General features: G+C 42.5%; 4 protein-coding genes across 6 annotated transcripts; 2 read left to right on the top strand and 2 right to left on the bottom strand.

The window, feature by feature from the left end:
* Positions 1–282: 282 nt before the first annotated feature.
* dhrs3b (dehydrogenase/reductase (SDR family) member 3b) lies at positions 283–8,488 on the bottom strand. The gene is made up of 6 exons (XM_067586504.1): positions 7,867–8,488; positions 3,144–3,287; positions 2,709–2,828; positions 2,017–2,255; positions 877–1,002; positions 283–775 (listed from the first exon to the last, which is right to left on the bottom strand). Exons 1-6 carry the CDS (start codon positions 8,059–8,061, stop codon positions 691–693), a joined length of 909 nt encoding a protein of 302 aa, XP_067442605.1. The 5' UTR covers positions 8,062–8,488; the 3' UTR covers positions 283–690.
* Positions 8,489–8,567: 79 nt separating this feature from the next.
* On the top strand, positions 8,568–13,336 carry aadacl4 (arylacetamide deacetylase-like 4). 3 transcript variants are annotated; one of them, XM_067586503.1, is made up of 5 exons: positions 8,607–8,717; positions 10,671–10,795; positions 11,243–11,468; positions 12,326–12,389; positions 12,490–13,336. In XM_067586503.1, exons 2-5 carry the CDS (start codon positions 10,712–10,714, stop codon positions 13,271–13,273), a joined length of 1,158 nt encoding a protein of 385 aa, XP_067442604.1. In that variant the 5' UTR covers positions 8,607–8,717; positions 10,671–10,711; the 3' UTR covers positions 13,274–13,336. The 3 variants fall into 3 exon arrangements, with proteins under 3 accessions (XP_067442603.1, XP_067442602.1, XP_067442604.1); XM_067586502.1 differs by lacking the exon at positions 10,671–10,795 and having other exon boundaries at positions 8,568–8,717; XM_067586501.1 differs by having other exon boundaries at positions 8,597–10,795.
* A 434-nt stretch (positions 13,337–13,770) lies between these two features.
* On the top strand, positions 13,771–16,561 carry cfap107 (cilia and flagella associated protein 107). The gene is made up of 4 exons (XM_067586044.1): positions 13,771–13,881; positions 14,422–14,532; positions 14,894–15,068; positions 15,308–16,561. The coding sequence occupies exons 1-4, from the start codon at positions 13,771–13,773 to the stop codon at positions 15,580–15,582; spliced, it is 672 nt and encodes a 223-aa protein (XP_067442145.1). The 3' UTR covers positions 15,583–16,561.
* Positions 16,562–16,606: 45 nt separating this feature from the next.
* On the bottom strand, positions 16,607–19,973 carry klhdc7a (kelch domain containing 7A). Its single transcript, XM_067586500.1, has one exon. The coding sequence runs from the start codon at positions 19,859–19,861 to the stop codon at positions 17,567–17,569; it is 2,295 nt and encodes a 764-aa protein (XP_067442601.1). The 5' UTR covers positions 19,862–19,973; the 3' UTR covers positions 16,607–17,566.

The raw sequence follows: 19,973 nt of genomic DNA, 5'->3' as shown, positions 1-19,973 counted from the left end.
GGCGAGGTCCTGACCGACTTGTTTTGAGTTCATTATGCTTATAGAGAATTACACCATCCCCCTTCACCATTTTTTGACAGTAGAGAACAAACAAGAATACACATGCCACCTCGAGCGTGTTTTATGTTTTGACAACATCGTCTGTCACAGTCACTGATCTCATGCCTGGAATAAATCAAAGGTGTTATCTTACTGCCATGGGAGTCAAAACGCAGACACAAAACAATGTGTACCTCCCAAGTGTTCACTTTTTCTATTTTCATCATGCACAAAGAAACACAGTGCGTTTCTAAAACTCCATTTTATTATCTTGTTTTGATTCAAAGACACATTAAAACGAGAATAAAAAAAGAAGCGTAAAAACAGACTAAAACAAGTGTCACAAAAAAACTCCCAGAATAACTACTGGTACAGAACTATACATGGCTTCTGTTCAAAGTGAGAATGGTACTCAGTCCTCCATATGATACACGCACACACAAACATGCATGTGCAGGCACACACACACTCACACACACATACAAATGGGACCAATAATTCTACCTGTAGAAGCAACCACATTGCAAATGTCCCCTAAGTATTTCTCTTCACACTATCATGGGGCATCCTCCACTTCCAGATGATGCAAGGTCCATATTTCCTTAATTGTAACCCAGAGCTGTTGAGTTCGCTCTGAACCTCTGTCCAGGTTCATGTCCTCCCTTTGAACGTGTTCATGCAGGTATAAGTCCCAGAAAACTTGTGGATTTCTTCAAGTGCAACTTGTGGCATGAAGCTAGAAAGAGCAGAAAGACCAGGAATGGAATGTTAAGCATAGATTATTAGCATCAATTATGGTGATAAAAAAGGAGCAAATGATTCATGTGAACTTTTTACCTTTTAAGAATGACAAGGGCATGCATGGTCCAGGGCAGGTAGAGAAAAGCCTTGTCAGCTCTGACTGCATCAACAGTCCTCTGGGCAACTACTTCAGGTTTGAGAGGTGGAAAGAGCTGAGGAAATCTATGAAAAAAAAGATAGTAGTGTTGAGATGAAGTGGTGACCATGCTGACAAACTGGAAGAGCTAGAGCCTATTTTCTGTGCGTTTTTGGGTTTTCATTTGTTTCAAGGTATAAACACCACTGCTCATAACCAGCACTTAGACACATTTGAAATTACAGTGCCAACATGGCTTGCTTTAGCAAGCTAGACATGCATAGAGCATCAAACTGTACATAACATATCTTTTCCACCTGAACAAGAACATTCGGGTCATAAATGCAAAGCACCTTGCACAGTTCACCTATTACAAAGGTTTAAAGCATCAAGGTTTAGTGTCATATTTAAAAGCTGGCCACTAGGGGACAGACAGACTAACAACAAATGCATGAATCAATGACCGAGTGACTAAGCAAAATTTATTTCTTTGTGTCATTATGGTGCCACTATTTTTGATTAGTGTTTTATTTTAGGGCAAGTTGACCAAGAACATTCTTAGTAGCTACAAAACTGAGGGGGAGTATCTATAAAAACCAGGAGGGTTCTGCAAAGTGATAAACTCCCACTTAAAAGATTCCCAGCACTTGCACAGTATTTCATTATAATCTACTGTAATAAGCTGAACAACAGAAATTAACAAAGGGTACCTCTGTTGTTTGGGGTACTTTTATCCAGTGTTGCATTTATTATTGTTTGAAATTGAATAATTTATTTGTGATATTGTGATTTAAATACTTCTAACAATCAATTTAGACCACACTAACTCAACACATCTCTTTTTGCTTTACTGAAGAGGATGATTTGATTTGACTTCCATTAAAATCTGACTTTATGGCACAAAATGTTAAATCAAGTGTCGAGGCCAACACAAGCAGCTAATCTTCCAAGTGATGGTTTTGTTTTTTCATGTAAAATACACTGCAAATTTAAAAAGGGATAAAAAACTGTTACACATGACATCTTTAAATTCCCAGATTATAAGCAAACAATAGTGAGAAGGATATACTTTTGCTTCTCACTTTTGGGTGCCTTCTCACCTGACTCTCATGCCCTGAAACATCTCTGTATTGGTGTGGAAGGGAAGCACTGTCGTGCAGCCAACGCCGGGACAGTCCAGCAGGCCCAGCGTCAGGCTCTCCATGAAGGCCAGTGATGAAGCCTTGGAGGTGCAGTAGTCTATCGCCCCAGGGATAGGAGACTGGGACAGGATGGAGTTTATGCATACTACATGGCCGTGCTGCAGCTCCAGCATCCGAGGCAGGAAGGCCTTTGTAGTCTGAGACAAGAGAAGAAACGAGAGAGAATGAAGGATATAATAAAGACAAGGTGGAGAGAGGGTGGAAAAAGAAGGTGAAATATATTCAGTAGGGCAAAAAGAGGAGCAGAAAGGAGAAACAGGCCCACAGTGTAACCACAGATCATATTTCCATTTCCATTTAGTTGATAATTGCATTTCTGTCTGCATATGACACAGTCTTTTGATCTCTATTCAAAATAAAAATGCCATGAGTTCCAAAACCCCTCTGATGTTTCAGGGACTGAGACGCAATTTGGAAATACCCCACTTAACCTGCCATAATAGCAGTCATGATTGACAAGTCTGGAGGTGCCTACTGTATATACTGCCATGCTATAATCAAACTATGAAAATGACAAGCATAATCTACTAGGAGGAATTCCCCTACATCTGCATGCAAACTTCCTCTGCTTTAATTTCTGCAAGTCTTACCCAGAACTGTCCCATGGTGTTGATGTGTTGGGATTTCAGAAGGGCGTCGTCATCGCTGTCCATCAGACTTTTACCGTGGACTACAGCTGCGTTGTTCACTAATATCGTAACATCTCCCACCTGAGATGAAAAAGAATAATGAGAAAAAAAAAAGTTACCATTGCCAAAGATCATATGCATTTTCTGTCTGCTTTCATGAGATGATACAGTTGTGCTGCAGCAGAGCTGTCAGCAACATTCCCCGCTCTTATTCAGATATTTCAGTTGAAGAGTAATCTATACACCAGATGGGAAACAGAGCAGCTCAGAGCCAATATACATACAGGGGAGACAGAGACGCATCACAGGGAAGTTTTTTATGATGTGTTTCACTGTGTGCAAATGACATTTCTCTCTGTGCAAAAGCAAATGTGTATAGATATCAAGCTGGTTTACCTTTTCTCTAACCACCTTGGCTTGCTTGTAAACTTCTTCCCGATTGGCCACATCACACAGAAAGTAGTGGCACTCTGTTCCTGAGAGAGTGATCTCTTCAGCTGTCTCTTTGAGACACTTTTCTGTTCGGCCCCATAAGATCACCTAGCAAATGACAGCAAAAATATTTTTTAAAAGGTTAGAAACAAAGACAGAAACATTGTTTATTGAGACTGTGAGAAGATCAGATGCTAATTCGAGTGTACTGCTCAGTCATCAACACAACATTATGTATGTTTTGCACAATTTTTCTGGCATGGAGACCTGGTAGAACTGTAGAGATCTTTGAGCAGCAATGCTCTTTTCATTCAGAGAACAGAGAGGCCATTTTCACTCCAACAAATAGTTTTTGAGCAAGATTAAAGGCTTGGGGGTTGCTGTGTGAATGAATTGTCTCTTCATCCACCCGGAGACTAAATGAAGGCCGGTCATTTGAGCAGGGAACATGGGGTTGGATGGAGGTGGGGGACTAGTGATTGGGCAATTAGATCTGTCAGTCTTTGGGGTCAGGGAAAGGTAATGAAATCAGGGGGTGAGCCCTCCTCATCTCTCAAACACAAATTCTCAAAGAGATTACACGGCCTGTTGGGCAGATGAGCCCCGTCATTTCTGGTCAGGGAGTCTGAAAACAGTGCGTGTGTGAAGTGCTGAGGACGCCAGTGTGGGATTTGGCTGGTCGCCCGTGACCAAGGTTAATATTTGAGCAAAAAGTCTTCTGGAAAGTGATCTTGTGTATCTGAGGGACAGGGAGACTGTGTGTGTATACATACACACACAAAAGAGAGCATGTCTGTCCAATGTTAGCCCATGGATCAGCCTGTCATTCCCATTGTTTTATACCAATGTTTATGTGTAAACATCCATATAGTGAGTTGGCAGGATCAGCATATGAATTGATTTATTAGTCTTAGAGATCAAATTATTAAACATAATATAAAAGACATGTAAGATGAAGTGAACAAAGGGAAATAAGTGAGCATGTAGCATAATGTGTCATATTTTCTACTTGTGGATGGTAAGACTGAATCTGCGGTGTAGTAAATTTTAGGACTTTACAATAGCTAACACTCTTAATAACAGTACTTTCAGTGAATAAACGTAGGGGATTAAATAAGCACGAGTCCTTGCCACATGCCGGGTTCCATTGTTATAGATGGACACACATTGTCTTTTGCACAACCTGTCATGTTGCAGTAACAGGACAGATTCAGACTGTGTCAGTCTATTAAAATGTACTCAGACTTTGTCCAAACACAACATACTGACAACTGCAGTATGCTAATTTGGACAGGCATGATCCTTAAAACTCACTGTATTGGTTTTCTTTTAAATGCGGTGTTAATGCATCCATAACTGTCCAATGGTAATTGTGGCAGAGGCAAACCAAACATAGAAATATTGACAGTGCAAAGCTGTAAGGGCATCAAAGATTACAGTCTGGAATGTGTTCTCCATTTCGGAGCAGTAAGGGTCCTTTATTTCGGAGCAAGAAGGGTTTTGGCTCCCTCTGTCAACAGCCCTTATTTGAGTTGCTTTTGATTGGATTTTTTGTTTGCTTCATTTGCAAGCCCATTTGAGTAATCAGTGAAGGCAGACAGGTCTTGATAAATAACTGAAAGCTTTTAATAGGATTTGAGCCTTACAAACAAAGCCGACAGCTCTCATTAAAAGTCAGCACTCAAACTGTGCGCTCCTGTTAAAATGTTATTTAATTCATTAGGTTTATCACCCATCACAACACACAGGACCCTCAGAACAAACAAGCATTGGCCAAATTGCTATCTAGATAGAATGAGTAAGAAAACAGTTTTGATTGATCTTCCACAAGCTCCCTTCGCAATCAGTGATAAACCAGTGCTTGTTCTAACCAGGCATGCCTAACAAGACTTAACATTAATACATGATGCAAGTAAAAGCTCTCTAATCAACAAATTAATGTTGCAGAGCTTGAAGCAAGACCTTGAGAGAGAGAGAGAGAGAGAGAGAGAGAGAGAGTGCAGATGCCACTCAATGCTGGCTGAGGTGTACGTCTCTGTGTCCACTGTGGCTCCGGCTGAATTACAGTGATACTTTATCTCTCAGGTCTGAATGTATGGGTGGGTATGAACCCTCCTTTTCACACCCATTGTATGGACCAGCAGAGAAGCGGCACACAGAGGGGGCAGCAGGAGTTCAGGAGGCAGTCGCCTGCCGCTGTCTAATTACTGCGGAGACAGCAAGGTCAGTTGCAGGGCAATACCCAGCTGGGAGCGGTGTGCTTCCCGCCTCCAGCACAACACACACCCACGCACACCCACACAAACCTGTTGTCAGTACCTCGGTTTGGTTCATCTTCATTGTGGTGATCTCTTTGTGTAATGGTAACCACACAAAATTCTGTTTCTGCAAACACTTTTTTTCTAGAGTTGTTGTTGTGGTACTGAACAAAACTTGGAAAGAGGCTTTGAAGAAATATGCTGTTTAAAGTTGTCGCTATTTACAGGGATTGTTCTGAAAGCCCTCTCCCTGTGCTCTGAACTTGGATGCCGTTTATTGTTCCAGAGCTTTGTTCTGCAACAGTTCCCCCCTAACAGCACACAAGAAGACCTGGCTCCCCTCATGAGTCCCCAGCTCTCCTTCTCACCGGATTCTTTCATCAACGCTGTAGTTAGTCTTCCTCACACCGTAAAAACACCAAAGCCCAAACAGAAGGAAAAGGAAATTCCGGCTGCCAATCACAAAGGGGCTCAAACTGGGGTGAGCGCAAGTTCATAGAGGTTAGCCCTATTCATAATTACTGTCCTATTTCCTTTTAGCATCTCTTTAGGCAGGGAGTAATTGTCATACACATTGCCACAGGTGTTGTTTTCAAAGCCTTCACACCTTGATAATACCCAACAATGGGGTGCTGAAAAGCATGGTGACATCCTTTGTTGTGCAGCTGCAAAGTAAAGCTTTTAAAACCCACCGGTTTTTTTCTTGCTCTTTCCCCAAGGAGATGGCATTCGAAGACAGGGGGAGGCAGTTAGTGTTTCATTGAGCTTTTAGCAATGTTTTCAAGCTGCTAAAATTGCGCCTTAAGAGAGCATCCGAGAAGTGGAGCCCATGTCACACATGTACAGATAATTACAACCCGCAGCTTTCAGCTGGGCCGCTCAGTGCTTTCTCGCAGGGAAATTACCACCATTTTCGTCCAAGTGTAATGATGAATCCCATCTGAGGTGATCAAAAATAGAGCTGCTCTGTATTAACACATTACTGCTAAAGGGACACCAGCGGCTCATCAGGCACTCAGCTGTGTAATGTTCACCCACTGGATTGGTAGACAAACTGTAGCTGGAAATGATGATGGGAACAGAGGTTAGCCTGAGCTGCAGTGATGAGGAACTGTCTATGGCCACTAGAGCATTTCAGGCCCAAGTGACGGCTCCTTGTTAGGGGGTGAAGGATGGTGAGGGTGGGGGTGGTGGTGGGGGGGCGGTGTACGGTTTGGATGGGAGGGGTGATTCTCTGAAAAGAGGCACGACTGGAGGATTTATTTTTAAACTGATTTCCAACGTGAATACTGATTTCCAACTTAAGGGTATACAAACATGACATCCAATGGATTAGACCAACTCAGTGTATTAATAAAATTATGTTTGGATTTGATCCCTTACCTTTAAAATTTATCAGTCTAATCAAAATCTGGTTAGCATCATGTTAATTCAACTCAACTTCCAGCTGGGTAACATGATGATGAATCATAGCCTCAGTCTTGTAATAAAAATACTTTTCATCATATTTCTGACCTTTTTTAACCTATTACCTCATTAAAGTCTGTCATCTGATCACACTGTACTGCGGTTGCTGTAATGGGTTAGAATGGCCACTTTTGCAACAGAAAAATCTCAGTTAATGTAATCTGTTGATCTCTATTCCTCTTTGCTGGGTTCACTTTGGTTTTCATACACTCCATAAAAAGGCATCTCATGCCCTCATGCTATGCTTGAAAACAAAACCTAATCTGGCTTTTATTAAAAGCATTACGGAGCCTCTGTTGTGTTGTGATATGTTGGCAGAATTTACAACAGTGCAAAGACTTCTCAAAAAAATTGTGAGAAACTATGATAGGGTAATAGCAGGGTTGAATGGCTTTGAAGCAGTTTCAGTGTGGCTTTGTGCACATTTCTCCCCCACTCCAAAATACACACACCCACACACATACTGGCACACAGAGTCATTGCCTAAATGTGTGGATAATACACTTTCTAGACATGTCAGTCATACTATAGCCCCCCTAGACCTTAGCAGAATGAATGTCAGCCCAGTACTGCACTTAATCACATCAATCAGCCATAAAGGCTGCCCAGACCTGCCCTCTGGTTGACCCAAGCTGTTGTGTAATACTTGAACCAAAATTGAGGGCAGTGTCTCTAGTCTCACTGGACCAACTAGACTACAGAGGTCATGATCCCTACTTTCATGTAACAGTGAAACAACAATACACTTGGGGCAGCGTTTACAACCTGACCAGGCTACCTGAGGTAGCAGGAAGGTATGTGAGGGATTCAGGCTGCCACTACTAATGCTGGTTTTGACACAAATATCTGCAGAAGCATGGACTGTCAAAACAGATTCCTCGCAAAATAACTGTTGTGAAATTTGATGCTTTGGAAGGAGCGGAAGACAAAATGTGGGTGCAACAAGTTGAAACTGAAATTACCTTTTTGGCCCCCTGCTTGGCAAACTCTTTAGCCAGGTGACGACCGATGCCTCGTCCCCCACCGGTGATCAATACCACCTCCTTGGTCAGGTCCTTCCTTCTGCTTGGTAACAGCGAAAACAAACTTGCTCTGACTATATAGTAGAGCATTTGAACCGGGAAAAGAAACATACGACACGCGCTCTTCAAATCCATCTCGGGAAAGTGCTCGCGGGCAGCAGATAAGTATAATGTTTACGCTGCAAGTTTGCGTGCACTACTGATATCCTCCAACAAGTGAGCACAGTGCAGAAACAGCGACTTATGAGCTCCTGCGAATTTATCCGCATGCAAACAATCTCATCTGCAGCTTCAGAAAGCGTTGCATGAATAATCCACCGGCGAAAAAATATTGAAAATGCCGAACTGTGTTACTTCAAGGAGCTCTGACATGTTAGTCGACATGCATCAGGCAGTCGAAATGTGTGAGTGATCAGTCATTACGCATGTCAACCACTGCTAGAGACGCAGAAATGTGAAACACAAGTCCAGGCGACGCTCCGTGGTGTGCGCTACTGAAACCGCTGGGCTTTTGGTGTTGTGTTCCTGTCCTGTCCTGCCTTATATATTACCGCCTCTGCCCTGGCTTCGATGGGCTACACTAGTGAAAGGACCTGGATGAACCTAAGGGGAGGTTTATAAGGGCATTAATCCTGATTGACATGTTAAGTGGGGATGAATATTTTGCTCCAGTGCCCGTCTACCCTGAGTGGTTGCGTACTTGCCTCTTCCCCACCCCCTTCATGTGTCTACAGCGGTGGTTCTCAATCTGTGGTCCGGGGCCCCGCAGTGGTCGCCCCACTGCGTCCCAGGTGGGTGCCCAATCTCGTCTGGGATAGTTTAATTTCGTTGTATTCATTGACTCAGACTTAACCTCGTCACATAACGTACAGATAATCAATGTAAACAGGCTTCACTGACAAATGCAAAATCAACAACCAAAATACTGACATGTAAGGGTATCAGATGGGTTAATTAGTGAAGGGCTTCATAAAAATGACCGGTCAACAAATCCTAATCCCAGTCTCCTAATTAATTAAATCAAAAATCAAAAAGTCAACAAAGCACTAAACACACAAACAATTGAGAAACCTGTCAATTGTAACCATAATAGTACCCCCCAAAATAAGTGAACAAAGTATAATAGTTAGATGGACAGACAGATATGCAAAATCTGTTTCAAAATATACAAAAACTGACCAAAGTCAGATTTAAAGTGGTCACCTTTCCACCGGCCAACCTTCATTCAAACCTCATGATGAAACAGACGTCTACTGATGTGTCCTATATAGTTCACTGAATCTCGGCTGTCCTCAGTCTTGCTATTTTGACTTTGATAAACATGCAGTCAAATTCATAGCCTCAAAATACATGTTGTGTGCCACTGTGTCAGAAGCTTATATAATAAATTACAGCGAATATTGTCTTCAGTTTAATAAGCGTGGTAGGAGTCTCACTGAGTAAACATGTTTTTGCTGATTTGATGGTACACAAAATTCAGTGTGCCCCTATGTTCCTAGCGGTCTCGTGTGCAAAGCCACATCAGTTGTTTGAACCCAATTTGTTGTGGTAACAGTATTTTTTGAAGCAAGCTATATCTTTCTGTGTGTGACAGTGCAATTTGGGAAATAGGTCAGCCCAGTCTCAGAAGCTTGGCAGGGTGACAAACAGAAAAATGCATGAATACCTCCTAAACAAATCTTATGAATTCATGGGCCTCAGACAAAATTCCAGTCTGTGATTTTTGGCCCTGGCACTGTGATTTTTTACTGGGTATCGCTGAATGCAGGGCTTTTTCAGCAACTGGGATGGGTTTAAAGAGCAGTCTCACAATGGTTGCTTTGTGCTGGGCTCAGCTACTTAGGGAAGTCAGAGAGGCTCTTGGGGTTGCTAAAAACTCCAAGATAACAAGACTCCAGATGCTGTCTTCATCTTGGAAATTTCTGAGATTTACAAAATGTGAACCCACAGTCAAGCTGCATTGGAAGGTAACAGTATACCAAAGTACTCTCAGCTGAGGTGGAATTAAATACGAGCCAGTAGATTTGCAAAAACAAGACAAAGGTCTGAAGATATACATTAACGTGTGTGGCAAATGGGTTCAGCCTGCACATAAACTGCAAGAATGTAAATGTATGTTTTAGAGGGCACTGTTTATTTATACTCATGCTATCACTGCCATCTACAGATCAGTAGGGAAAGTTCAGATAAGGGAGTTTTCAGTCAGCTTTCACTGGGAGCATCTCTGAACATTTTCTTCCCTTAGACACCAGACAATGAAAATGCCACTCTCTGTCGAGTGCAGCTGTAAGCAACAGTTTCCCTCAGCACCAGGGACATATAAGGAAACAAGAAAAGAACATCCATCAGATATCTGCAAAAATATTGCTAGAGATTGGCAGGCAACTGAATGGGTACTATGGAAATATATGAGTAATTAAAAAGACTACTCTATTACCATGAAAATATTCCACGGAGAAACAACCAAAGTTTCTTTGAGAAACATGTAATTACTTTGACTACACAGCTATAAATATGTTGAGGAATATAATTATTTTTTCCTAGGCAACAGGCAGCCAAACATGTCATTAAGTGAAACCAAGGTCAGAACGCATAGCATGCGGATGTGGGAGGGGTGGAAGGTGGCTGAAAGCAGGTAGATAAAACATTTACTCCTAATGACTTACCTTCAGCAGGGCAGACTAGCAACACCATGGACCTCGGCACAGCAATTTTAATAATTGGCTTCGCTGCTCTTGTTGCAGCCTTCCTCCTTCTGGTAATTGGACTTGTGTACTCTGAGCTGATGAATTCAGACATTCCTCGTGGGGTTGCAAATAGTGGGAAACTGCACATGGTTCATGGCTTGTTTGTTGGCATAGCAATTGTGGTGAGTATCTACAGTTTCAATGGAATTGTTGGTGCTTATTATTTTATGTTTCCTGCAATTACAATTGCTTTATTATATCTGTCATAATTACATTTTATTATTAAATTAACTTATTCCTTAGTGTAAAGGAAAATGGCTCTGCTTCTGCAAGATAAAAAAAAAAAAAGTCCCCTCTTTTCCTTTAGTCCTTTGTCAAAGATGGCTGTCCTTTCTTTGTCCTCTAGCAGCTGATAAAGCTTAGATCAGAGAAATTTTAGATAAGAAATCAAGTGTAACAAAAGTGCAAACAAAGACAAGGTCGAGTATTGCCCTGCTTTGATGTTGTCATAGTAAATACAGTTTCTTAGGGAGAATAACTTTCATTTTGACTTTGACCATCAAGAGCACATTTTTGTTTTTAACATCGCTTCCCTTTTGTGGTAAATCTGAGATTTTTTCTCCTAACAGGGCCGAATCCTACACCGTCTTGGTATTTGTCACCAGGTCAGCTTTATCCGATGGTTTGTGGCCTGTTTTCTGACTCGCTTAAATCCAGTTCCCCCAGGCCTGCGAGTGAAGGATCTGAAGTTTTCTGAGGTGTCAGTGCGAGTCTATGAACCCACCACTGTCTGTGATGGCTTGAGAAGAGGTCTTGTGTATTTCCATGGAGGAGGATGGGTGTCGGGCAGCATAGGTATAAAAAGTTAAGATAATTAAAAAAAAAAAAAATTAGTAAAAGTAGAAACCTCAGAGTGTAAAAAGGTGTATATATATAGATATATATAGTCACAGCTATTTTGATTTATTGATAGAAAACCATAATTTAAGTATGTGAACACATCTGTGTTTGTCAGCTGATCATAACTGAACATGTAGGCCTGTTTTCCAGCTAAATTTCAAAATGTAACATGTAAACAAACCTTTTTATGGAATCAGGCAACATGAATGATTTAAGATTTAATGGTGTCACTGTAATTTAGATCCTTAATCCCGTTCTAATCCCATGTTTTGAATTTTGGTTTTGGGCAGGTCTATCCTGTGCTTCACATTTGGATCGAGACTTCAAAATATTTAAGCATCAATGTGTATACAATATTTTTAATGTGTTTCCCATCCATGTGGTGCTATTCACTTTTTATACAGTTAAAGGACTCTTATCTAAAACAATGACTCATATTTGTAAGAATATCATATATATATTTTTTAAACTTTAAAGCCTGTAAGTGCAAAGTAACTACTAAATAAAGGCAACTCGAGCCATGCAGCGAAATAAAAAGTGCAATGGTCTCCTCTGAAATAATGGAGTAGAAGTAGAAAGTCTCATAACACAGAAATACTCATGTAAACTACACAATTGTACCTTAATGTAGTATAATTACCATCTCTGAATAAAAGATAATGTTTACTGAATCTAATTTATTCTCTAGACGATATGCTGTCTGAATACAGAAAAAGTGATAAATATTATAGAGGAAAAAAAAAATTCTGTCTGCATAACTTGATTGCTTCCTATTAAACTCTTTATTGTGATGTCTTGCTAAATCTGACCAGATTCTGTTGATGAAGTCTGCCGGCACATCGCCATGGAGTCTGACACAACTGTGGTTTCTGTTGGGTACTTAACCTTTTTTTCACAAATCACAAAACCTGTTATGTCTACTAAATAGCCAGAATACAACATATTGTCCCTCTGTCTTCCCTCTCATCCCTCTTAGGTACCGATTAGCCCCTGAGCACAGATACCCTGCCCAGCTGGATGATTGTGAGACAGCAATGTGTCACTTCCTGTCTGTGGCTGAGGCAGAGTTCAGCGTGGATCCTCACAGAGTGGCAGTCGGAGGGGACAGCACAGGGGCTAACATGGCAACAGCACTGTGCCAAAGGCTGGCGAGGAAAGAGGACAGACATCTGCCATTCCCCTGTGCTCAGGTCCTCATCTACCCAGCCCTGCAGATGGCAGATTTCAACCTGCCCTCATACCAGCAAAATCATACTGTGCCCATATTGTTTCGTGGCCGGATGGCGTTCTACTTCCTGCAGTACATCAATGGGGACATGTCTGTGTGCCAAGACGTGCTAGAAGGGAACCATGTCCCGACTGAGCTCAGGCCACAATACAGGGAGTGGCTCTCCCCATCCAACCTACCTCCTGAGTGCCTCGCACGGGGCTTCTGTGAGCACCCAACCCCAGAATATGATGGGGAGGTCTATCACACGATCAAAGCTGGTTTGGAACCTGAGGTCTCACCTTTACTGGCAGATGATGCTGTCATTCAAAAAACCCCGCCCACCTTCATCCTAACCTGTGAATATGATGTCCTGAGGGATGATGGGATTCTTTACAAGAAACGGCTGCTGGATTTGGAAAAAGATGTCACCTGGCAACATGTGATGGATGGTTTTCACGGCATGATTAACTTCTTTAACCAGGGCTGGCTCGCCTTTCCTGCAGCAGGGCAGGTTGTGGATAGTGTTGTTAATTATGTAAAGACACTATAAACATAGCACTGTACTTTACTTTCCATCTTGTTTTACATTATAATAAACAAAACTTGCCTCCAGTGTGGCAGAGTGTTCTTCTTCATTAAAAGTGTATTGTTCACAGAAGACAAAACCCCACACAAATCAATAAACAAAATCTGTTTTATTCCAAAAAATGGAAAGTAGCCTGAGGACACAATTTCTGGAAACCATTTCTGGCACCATTTTAACAATATACACTATACTGCTGAAAAGTAAATGTCATGCCCCAGCCTTAAGGAATGTATTTCTTTTAACACAGATGTAAGACATCTCCCAGGATCTTTCAGGATATTCTGCTTGCCTTCCCTTTCAGTGTTTGCTGTATCCATAACAACAGAGCTCTTCTATTTCCCCTCCACTGCCTATCCCATTATGAGGCCAGGTGAATGCACCTACATGCTATTTGTTTGACTAGCTAACCATGTTTTAATAGGGCTTCAGTTTCATCCGGTGTGTCTGACACCAGGTAAAGCATGAACCAAAAAGGGACGGTACAGGATAAGTGGGCCCAAACTGGATGGAAAATAGAACAGAAGTATGCAAACAAAGTGCTATTAGGAAACTGGGCGGAAGAAAGACTTCAGGTAAGCATTTTGTCTGCTTATTCCAAATAGTTTTAACATTCGCCAAAGGTTATCAGAGGGCAGTGGCTCAGGGCTCAGCCTGAATGCAGGGCACACTATCTCACAGTGCTAAGATGTTTTGGTTTAAACCTACTACTTCAATTGGATGTGGGAACACAGACTATCAGTGCTTTTTTTTCTGCTGCAGATCCAAAACATAATGCCATACCAGTGGCAGCCTGCCAATGGTTTTGTAGCACCTCAGTTGGTAGTCAAATCTATAGCAAAGTGATTAGGCAGCCTCAGTTCAGCTACATCAGCACAGCCTCCTGGTGGGAGAGGCTAGAGCTGGAGACTAATTGCATTGACGTGAGGTTCGGTCACGGGCTGCTGGTTCAGGATCTGAGGGGAGAAACGACTTAAGAAATACTGTAGAACAGTGCAGATCGATAGTGAAGTGTGAGCTTTGCTGATCCTTGCGCCAGGCTCATTGCTCAAGTCCCTATATATCCCCCCCTCCTCACTCCTTTTTGCGATGTCTGTTTATTCTGTCCAACACAGTTCACTCGAGAGCCAAAGACAGCCAACAGCACCAATCGTGTAGACTACCGGCCCCACTGGGACTTCAAGCCAGACGACTTTGAGAGAAGATCTGCCCTGCTGAGAGCTGAGGTCAGCCTTTAACTACTCATTCATGGCATTAGCACCAATTGAATGCCTGTCACAACCCTGCAAGTCAGGGCTTTCTTCTCTAAATTGTGGCCACTTCTGCATAATATTGATGGCTAAGATAAAGGCCTATGATAAAACTCTTTATGAAAGCAAGTTTCTGGTCGGACTCAGCAGTCATGAGAAATGTGTAAAATCATCAGTCCTACTGGGCACTTAAAAGCTAGTTAGAGCAATTTGCTGCTGTCACATATTGAGCCTCTTGAAGATTATTGTAAAAGAATAGGTCATGCCCTCTATATCATAATCCCGTAAAGGCCACTGGATACAGGCTAACTATGTCGTGACTACTATTGTCTTCCAGGGACTTCCATCCAAGCTGCTCTTTGCCCACCATGGCCCACCATCCTCTCATTACTTGGTCACACAGTATGAAGAGAGCTATGGGCGTAAGCACATCAATGCTTTGCCCACTCAGCGACCCTGGCATCGAGACAGCTTGACATGGCAGCCTGAGAGGTCTGACCATCCAATTTCTGGTAAGACCATAGTTTAAACTGCCACGCCACCACTGCTTAAAAGTACACGATATACATAGAAATTATATATTAAACCATTCAGGCACCGGTGCTATGAGTGTATCATCAGCAGTTGTGCTCATGAACAATGAAATCTGGATAGCCCCAAATGCCTTTTATTGTTCCAAATCAGTCACCAGTGTAATTAATGGCTGCAGTAACATGGCAGTTAACTTTCTTTCCTCTGTGTTCCTTTACAGCCCTTCCAACCAACTTTGGCCCACTGCAGTCCACAAAGCACCGTTTGGAAAAGGAGCAGTCACACCTCCCATCACTGACTGTGTACAGGTCAGCATACCAGAGGCACCCACTTAGTGCCTTCTGCCAGAGCCGCTTTGCCAGGACTTCACGCATACTCTCCAGCCACCTTCACACAGCCAATCACAACAACAAAGACCTGGATCTGAGACGGCACTCGCTGCTACAAGTCCCAGATCATTGTTTCAGTCTACTTCCACTATCAGAACAGACATAGAGACAACACTATGCCTCACATGCTGCTTGTTAATTTAGAAACTCTGCTCAAGGTGGTGCTGCTTTGTGGTTCCTCTTTTTTTATTTTTTTGGCTGCATGAAAAAAATTAACAGAGCAGACCATTTGGGAAATCAAAAGGAATTTAAAAAATGAAACATGATTCTCATAATGTCTCTGTGAGGACTACAGTAGCTTTACTGTGTGTTGTGTGGTGAGTAGTTTCAGTTTTATATATATATATGAATATGTGTGTGTGTGTGTGTGCGTGCACTAGGAGGAGAAAGGAGGGGGACATAATTTATGTCCACCCTTCCAGAGGATAATTAAATGCAAATTCTTTCTCTACCTGCACAATTAATATCTGAAACTCAGAATGGGCTGTTAGTATTACCCTTGATACTATGTGGAAAAAGAGAAAAGAAAGAGAAAAAAAATAAATAAAACAAGTGTTGATGCCAGAACTGACCTGAGTATTGAGGCAAACCAGAAGCCATGAGTCATCCAAAGCAACATCTGAAGGGATGTGTCTAACTCCCATTCCATTAGGTGTTTAATTACAGGGAATCAAAGTGTTTAATTAGGAAGAATCAAAGATGCTTATGTTTGATGGTCAACCATCTGCGTCTGCCTCCCTTTTTCCTGCCTGCCTGCTGCCTTTCAGTTCAGTTGAAGCCCTCTGTTTCACCTACTGTTAGCTAGTTAGTCACTTGACTGTGCTGCTGATGCCTACAGGTCACATGATGCCTCTGTGTTGTGGGAAGTCTAGCACTCAACATGTCTAACCCAAAACATTGTTGTATTTGCTTTGTGAGCCACATGATGGTGCTATAGCAGCATATCACTCTCTGAAACCTGTCAATGTGTCTTTGGAGCCAGTCTGTACAGTGAGAGACTTGATTTTAAATGAGCCAACAATGACCGATTTAATATTTGTATAATTCTTATGCATATTTCCATTGTTAACGTAATTGCTCAACAATTAAGAATAAACCACAAGTGTTAAGATTGTTCCTGTGTTATTCTATCTATGGTTATCAGTCACACAAATACTGGAACAGACATTTGACTTTAATACTATTATTCACTAAATGTGGATTAATATGCAATGAATGACAAATTCATATATTTCTTTGATGTTTTTAAAACAATACAAAACAAAGATATTTAGTTGGTACAATGAACAAAGACTGCTCAGTCAAGATTAAAAGAAATACACTTATTTCTGGCCATCAAAGGAGAATGACTAAAATTATAAAAAGTCTGAGACTTGGAAGAGTGTCAGAAGTAGTGACAAATGCTTTTAGAAGCTCACCTATTTATATTGTATGACACAGCCATTTACATCTTGTCATATTTAAAGAGCAACTGTAGATAATTGCATTGTATCCAGGCCACTGTGTAAATTATATCTGTGCCCTACACAGTGGAGCACAGTGATAGATTGTCACTATATTGCCCAATCTCTGTAATGTGTTAGACTCGAAAGAACTCATTTACTCTAAGACTTATTTATGAATTATCTTTACGGCTACAGAGGTTAAACATCTGGAATGATATAAAACTAACTTAATAGCAGGAAGGAGTGGCAAATCAGGGAAGCAAACAATTTACATGGCAGCACATCCTGCGTAAATCTAAGCAAACAGTAGTTTGACTGCCATTAGGACTCTAATACTTTACATCTATTGCCAGGGACTAAGACATAAGAAACACACATTTCTTACCCTGTCTAAGAGAAAAAAATAGTAATGGTAAGAAACAGAAGCTTTGTGGCTTTGCAGAAAGGTAATCTTAATAACACCTCAAATAAATAACAGCATTGTGGTTACAATTTTGCAATAACATTTGGGGTTGGGCTGGATTAAGCATAAACCTGTACCAAGCAATACACATTCAGTCAACAAGAAACTTAATGTAAAGTATGGTTCTGTAGGGATACTCCATCACCACCTAATCTTATCATCAATGGAAAACTGAATCCTCGTTACACACTGGTCTGGCGAAGCTTCTTATCAGGAAGTGAAAGGACAAAGGGGAAAAGTATGCCCTTCGCTGCAGAGAGGACACTCAAATCCTCATCTCTGAATGCAGGAGAGATCTCATCAGCCTCAAACCTCATGGTGAACTGGCGGCTGACACAATAGATTGTGTCATCCATCGTAACACACTGGAAGGCAGGGCAGTGGAGGAGCCGTTTGGAGCTGCACTCATACCACAGTCGAGCCACTGTATGATAGCGGTACACACTGATACCCAGCAGTGGGTTAACCTCAAACCGATACAGAAATCGCCCCACAGCCATCATATCAGCAGTTCTGTCTTTGCTGCCTACTAACAGACTTGGCCTCCAGGTGTTGGTTTTGGGGCTGTAGCGCAGTAGCATATATCTAAGAGTTCCCCCAGAAACAAAAAGCTCTCCATTGCACACTGTGACATGATGTGCCACAGCAAATGTATCATTAGGCAGTGGAGCCACAAATGTCCATCTGTCCAATCGCGGGTCATAGCGCTCCACTGTGGAGAGGCACTCCCCTCCGATGGCGTAGATGTAGCCCTCCAATGCTGCCAGTTTGCAGCGGGGCCTGGCTTCATTCATAGGACTGATCTCCTTCCAAATGGATGTCAAAGGATTGAAGCAAAACACTCGCTTTGAGGGTGTCATTTCTCTGTCTGTGCCTTGGCAGCCCACTGCCACAAATAAGTAGTTATCCATTGTGCACATGGCACAGGCTTTAGAGATGACCTCCTGAGGGATCAAGCAAAGTGTATGCCAGGCGTCTTTGTAGTCATCATAATAGTACACTGCACTGGACTTCCTCCTCCCTACTGTCTCTGTTCCTGTGTTCCTCGCCCAGTCTTGAGGGTCCATATCTGCCACCATGACAAACCTTCTCCCTCTCATTCTTTGCTTTTGGATTTGTTCCCGCTCACCAGCCATTAGTCGCCCATAAAGGTTGGGGTCCCTGAGCACCTGGAGGTAGTTGTCTGACATGACTCCAAGGGCTGCTTGCTGCACAGAGGTCTGGCCCTGTTGTTTGGCCAGGCACAGCACCTCCAAACAGTTCCCCAAATCAAGCTTACTCTTACAGCTTGCCAAATCTGTGCCATCAAGAGTTTTCGCTGAAAAGTGTAAAAATGGGATTCCTGCTGCAGTCTCTAGATCAGACCCCTTCCTCACATTAAGGCCTTTGCTACCTGTAGAGGGACAGGTCATAGGGTGAACAGAGATGGACTCATCGCTGGTTGAGGCCAGAGTGTGAGTCATTGGAGTTGAAGCTCTTGAAGTTACAAAGGGCATGGAAAGCTCAGACTGCTCTGCTGCAGACAGATAGCTCTCCTTGCGTAGGAGTATAGGCCTTGCAGGGGGCGTCAGCTTGAGGCTTCCTAGTGAGGAGGGATCCTCAACAGTGCTTTGTGGTAAAACCAAATCACGCATAATAATGGGGCTAAGAGAGGAAGGTTTTTCTATGAGGCTGCTGCTGCTACGGATTCCAAACTCCACTGGCTGTGACTCTGAGTTCCTCTTATACTGACCCAGCACGGTATTTGAGTCTGTAATAGAGTGAGAGGAGGACTCAACATAGTAATCATATATCTTTCCACGCACAATCTGGTCTCCTTTTCCTTCCAGCACCACGTTAGCATCCTCCACTTTGATCTCTGCCTTGGAGAAGAAAGTGGAGTGGGTCCCCTGGTGCTCCAAGTCCTGCCTTAACTCCCTGCCCACACCCACACTGCCCTCTAGCTTCTGCAGAAAGCAAGGGGAGCGCCGCCCTGTAGTACTGGACATCCCACTCTCTGTTGGATGAGGAAGGTTCAAAGCAGATCCATATAAAATATTACTGGTGGCAACCTCTGCCTGCTTCTGACGAGCAAGTATCTCTCCTTTTATGTTAATGTGTTGGTCACTATGTGACATGCTAAATGCATCCTTACTCTTTTCAGCTTGGAGTAGACATGGTTTCGCTGGCGTTTCCTTGGTGCTGTCAGCTGTCAGATCATCAGTGGCTGAGTCTTTGTCTGAGGGTCTGGGTTCCTTGTCTCCATCATCTGTGTCATGTTTTGGTGAGCTCTGACATTGCAGTGTTCTCTTGCAGTTTTGGCAGGTTTCATTTTGTGGCTCTTTGTTGTCTTTGTCGCAGAGCTGAATTTTCTTCGTATCCCTGGAGCTGTAGAATCTGTAGGCCCACGACACCAGAAGCACCGCAGCCACAGATAGACTCAGTTTCAACAGCAGCTGCATGTCGAACTGGACTCCCAAAAGCTCTGCAATGGGCATAGTGGTAGCAGTGATGGTGGCGACGAATGGTTGACTGATCCTATTGAATGTTGTTGTCAATGGGTCTCAGCTGACCGTAGCACGCTGTCTGGTTTTCATTTCTGTGATCTGA

This window comes from Thunnus thynnus, chromosome 4 (genome assembly GCF_963924715.1).
Source record: "Thunnus thynnus chromosome 4, fThuThy2.1, whole genome shotgun sequence".
NCBI classification, from domain to species: Eukaryota; Metazoa; Chordata; class Actinopteri; order Scombriformes; family Scombridae; genus Thunnus; species Thunnus thynnus.
Note: the sequence above shows the minus strand (reverse complement) of the source record. Positions and strands in the feature narration are given on the sequence as shown.

Coding starts and splice junctions, on each gene's coding strand:
- cfap107 (XM_067586044.1), top strand. CDS start 13,771: ATGAACCAAAAAGGGACGGTACAGGATAAGTGGGCCCAAACTGGATGG. Junction 14,533..14,893: donor CTGCCCTGCTGAGAGCTGAG/GTCAGCCTTTAA, acceptor ATTGTCTTCCAG/GGACTTCCATCCAAGCTGCT. Junction 15,069..15,307: donor GTCTGACCATCCAATTTCTG/GTAAGACCATAG, acceptor GTTCCTTTACAG/CCCTTCCAACCAACTTTGGC.
- dhrs3b (XM_067586504.1), bottom strand. CDS start 8,061: ATGGATTTGAAGAGCGCGTGTCGTATGTTTCTTTTCCCGGTTCAAATG. Junction 3,288..7,866: donor CCAAGCAGGGGGCCAAAAAG/GTAATTTCAGTT, acceptor GTCATTTGCTAG/GTGATCTTATGGGGCCGAAC. Junction 2,256..2,708: donor ACACCATGGGACAGTTCTGG/GTAAGACTTGCA, acceptor CTCTTGTCTCAG/ACTACAAAGGCCTTCCTGCC.
- aadacl4 (XM_067586501.1), top strand. CDS start 10,619: ATGGACCTCGGCACAGCAATTTTAATAATTGGCTTCGCTGCTCTTGTT. Junction 10,796..11,242: donor TTGTTGGCATAGCAATTGTG/GTGAGTATCTAC, acceptor TTCTCCTAACAG/GGCCGAATCCTACACCGTCT. Junction 11,469..12,325: donor ATGGGTGTCGGGCAGCATAG/GTATAAAAAGTT, acceptor AAATCTGACCAG/ATTCTGTTGATGAAGTCTGC.
- klhdc7a (XM_067586500.1), bottom strand. CDS start 19,861: ATGCCCATTGCAGAGCTTTTGGGAGTCCAGTTCGACATGCAGCTGCTG.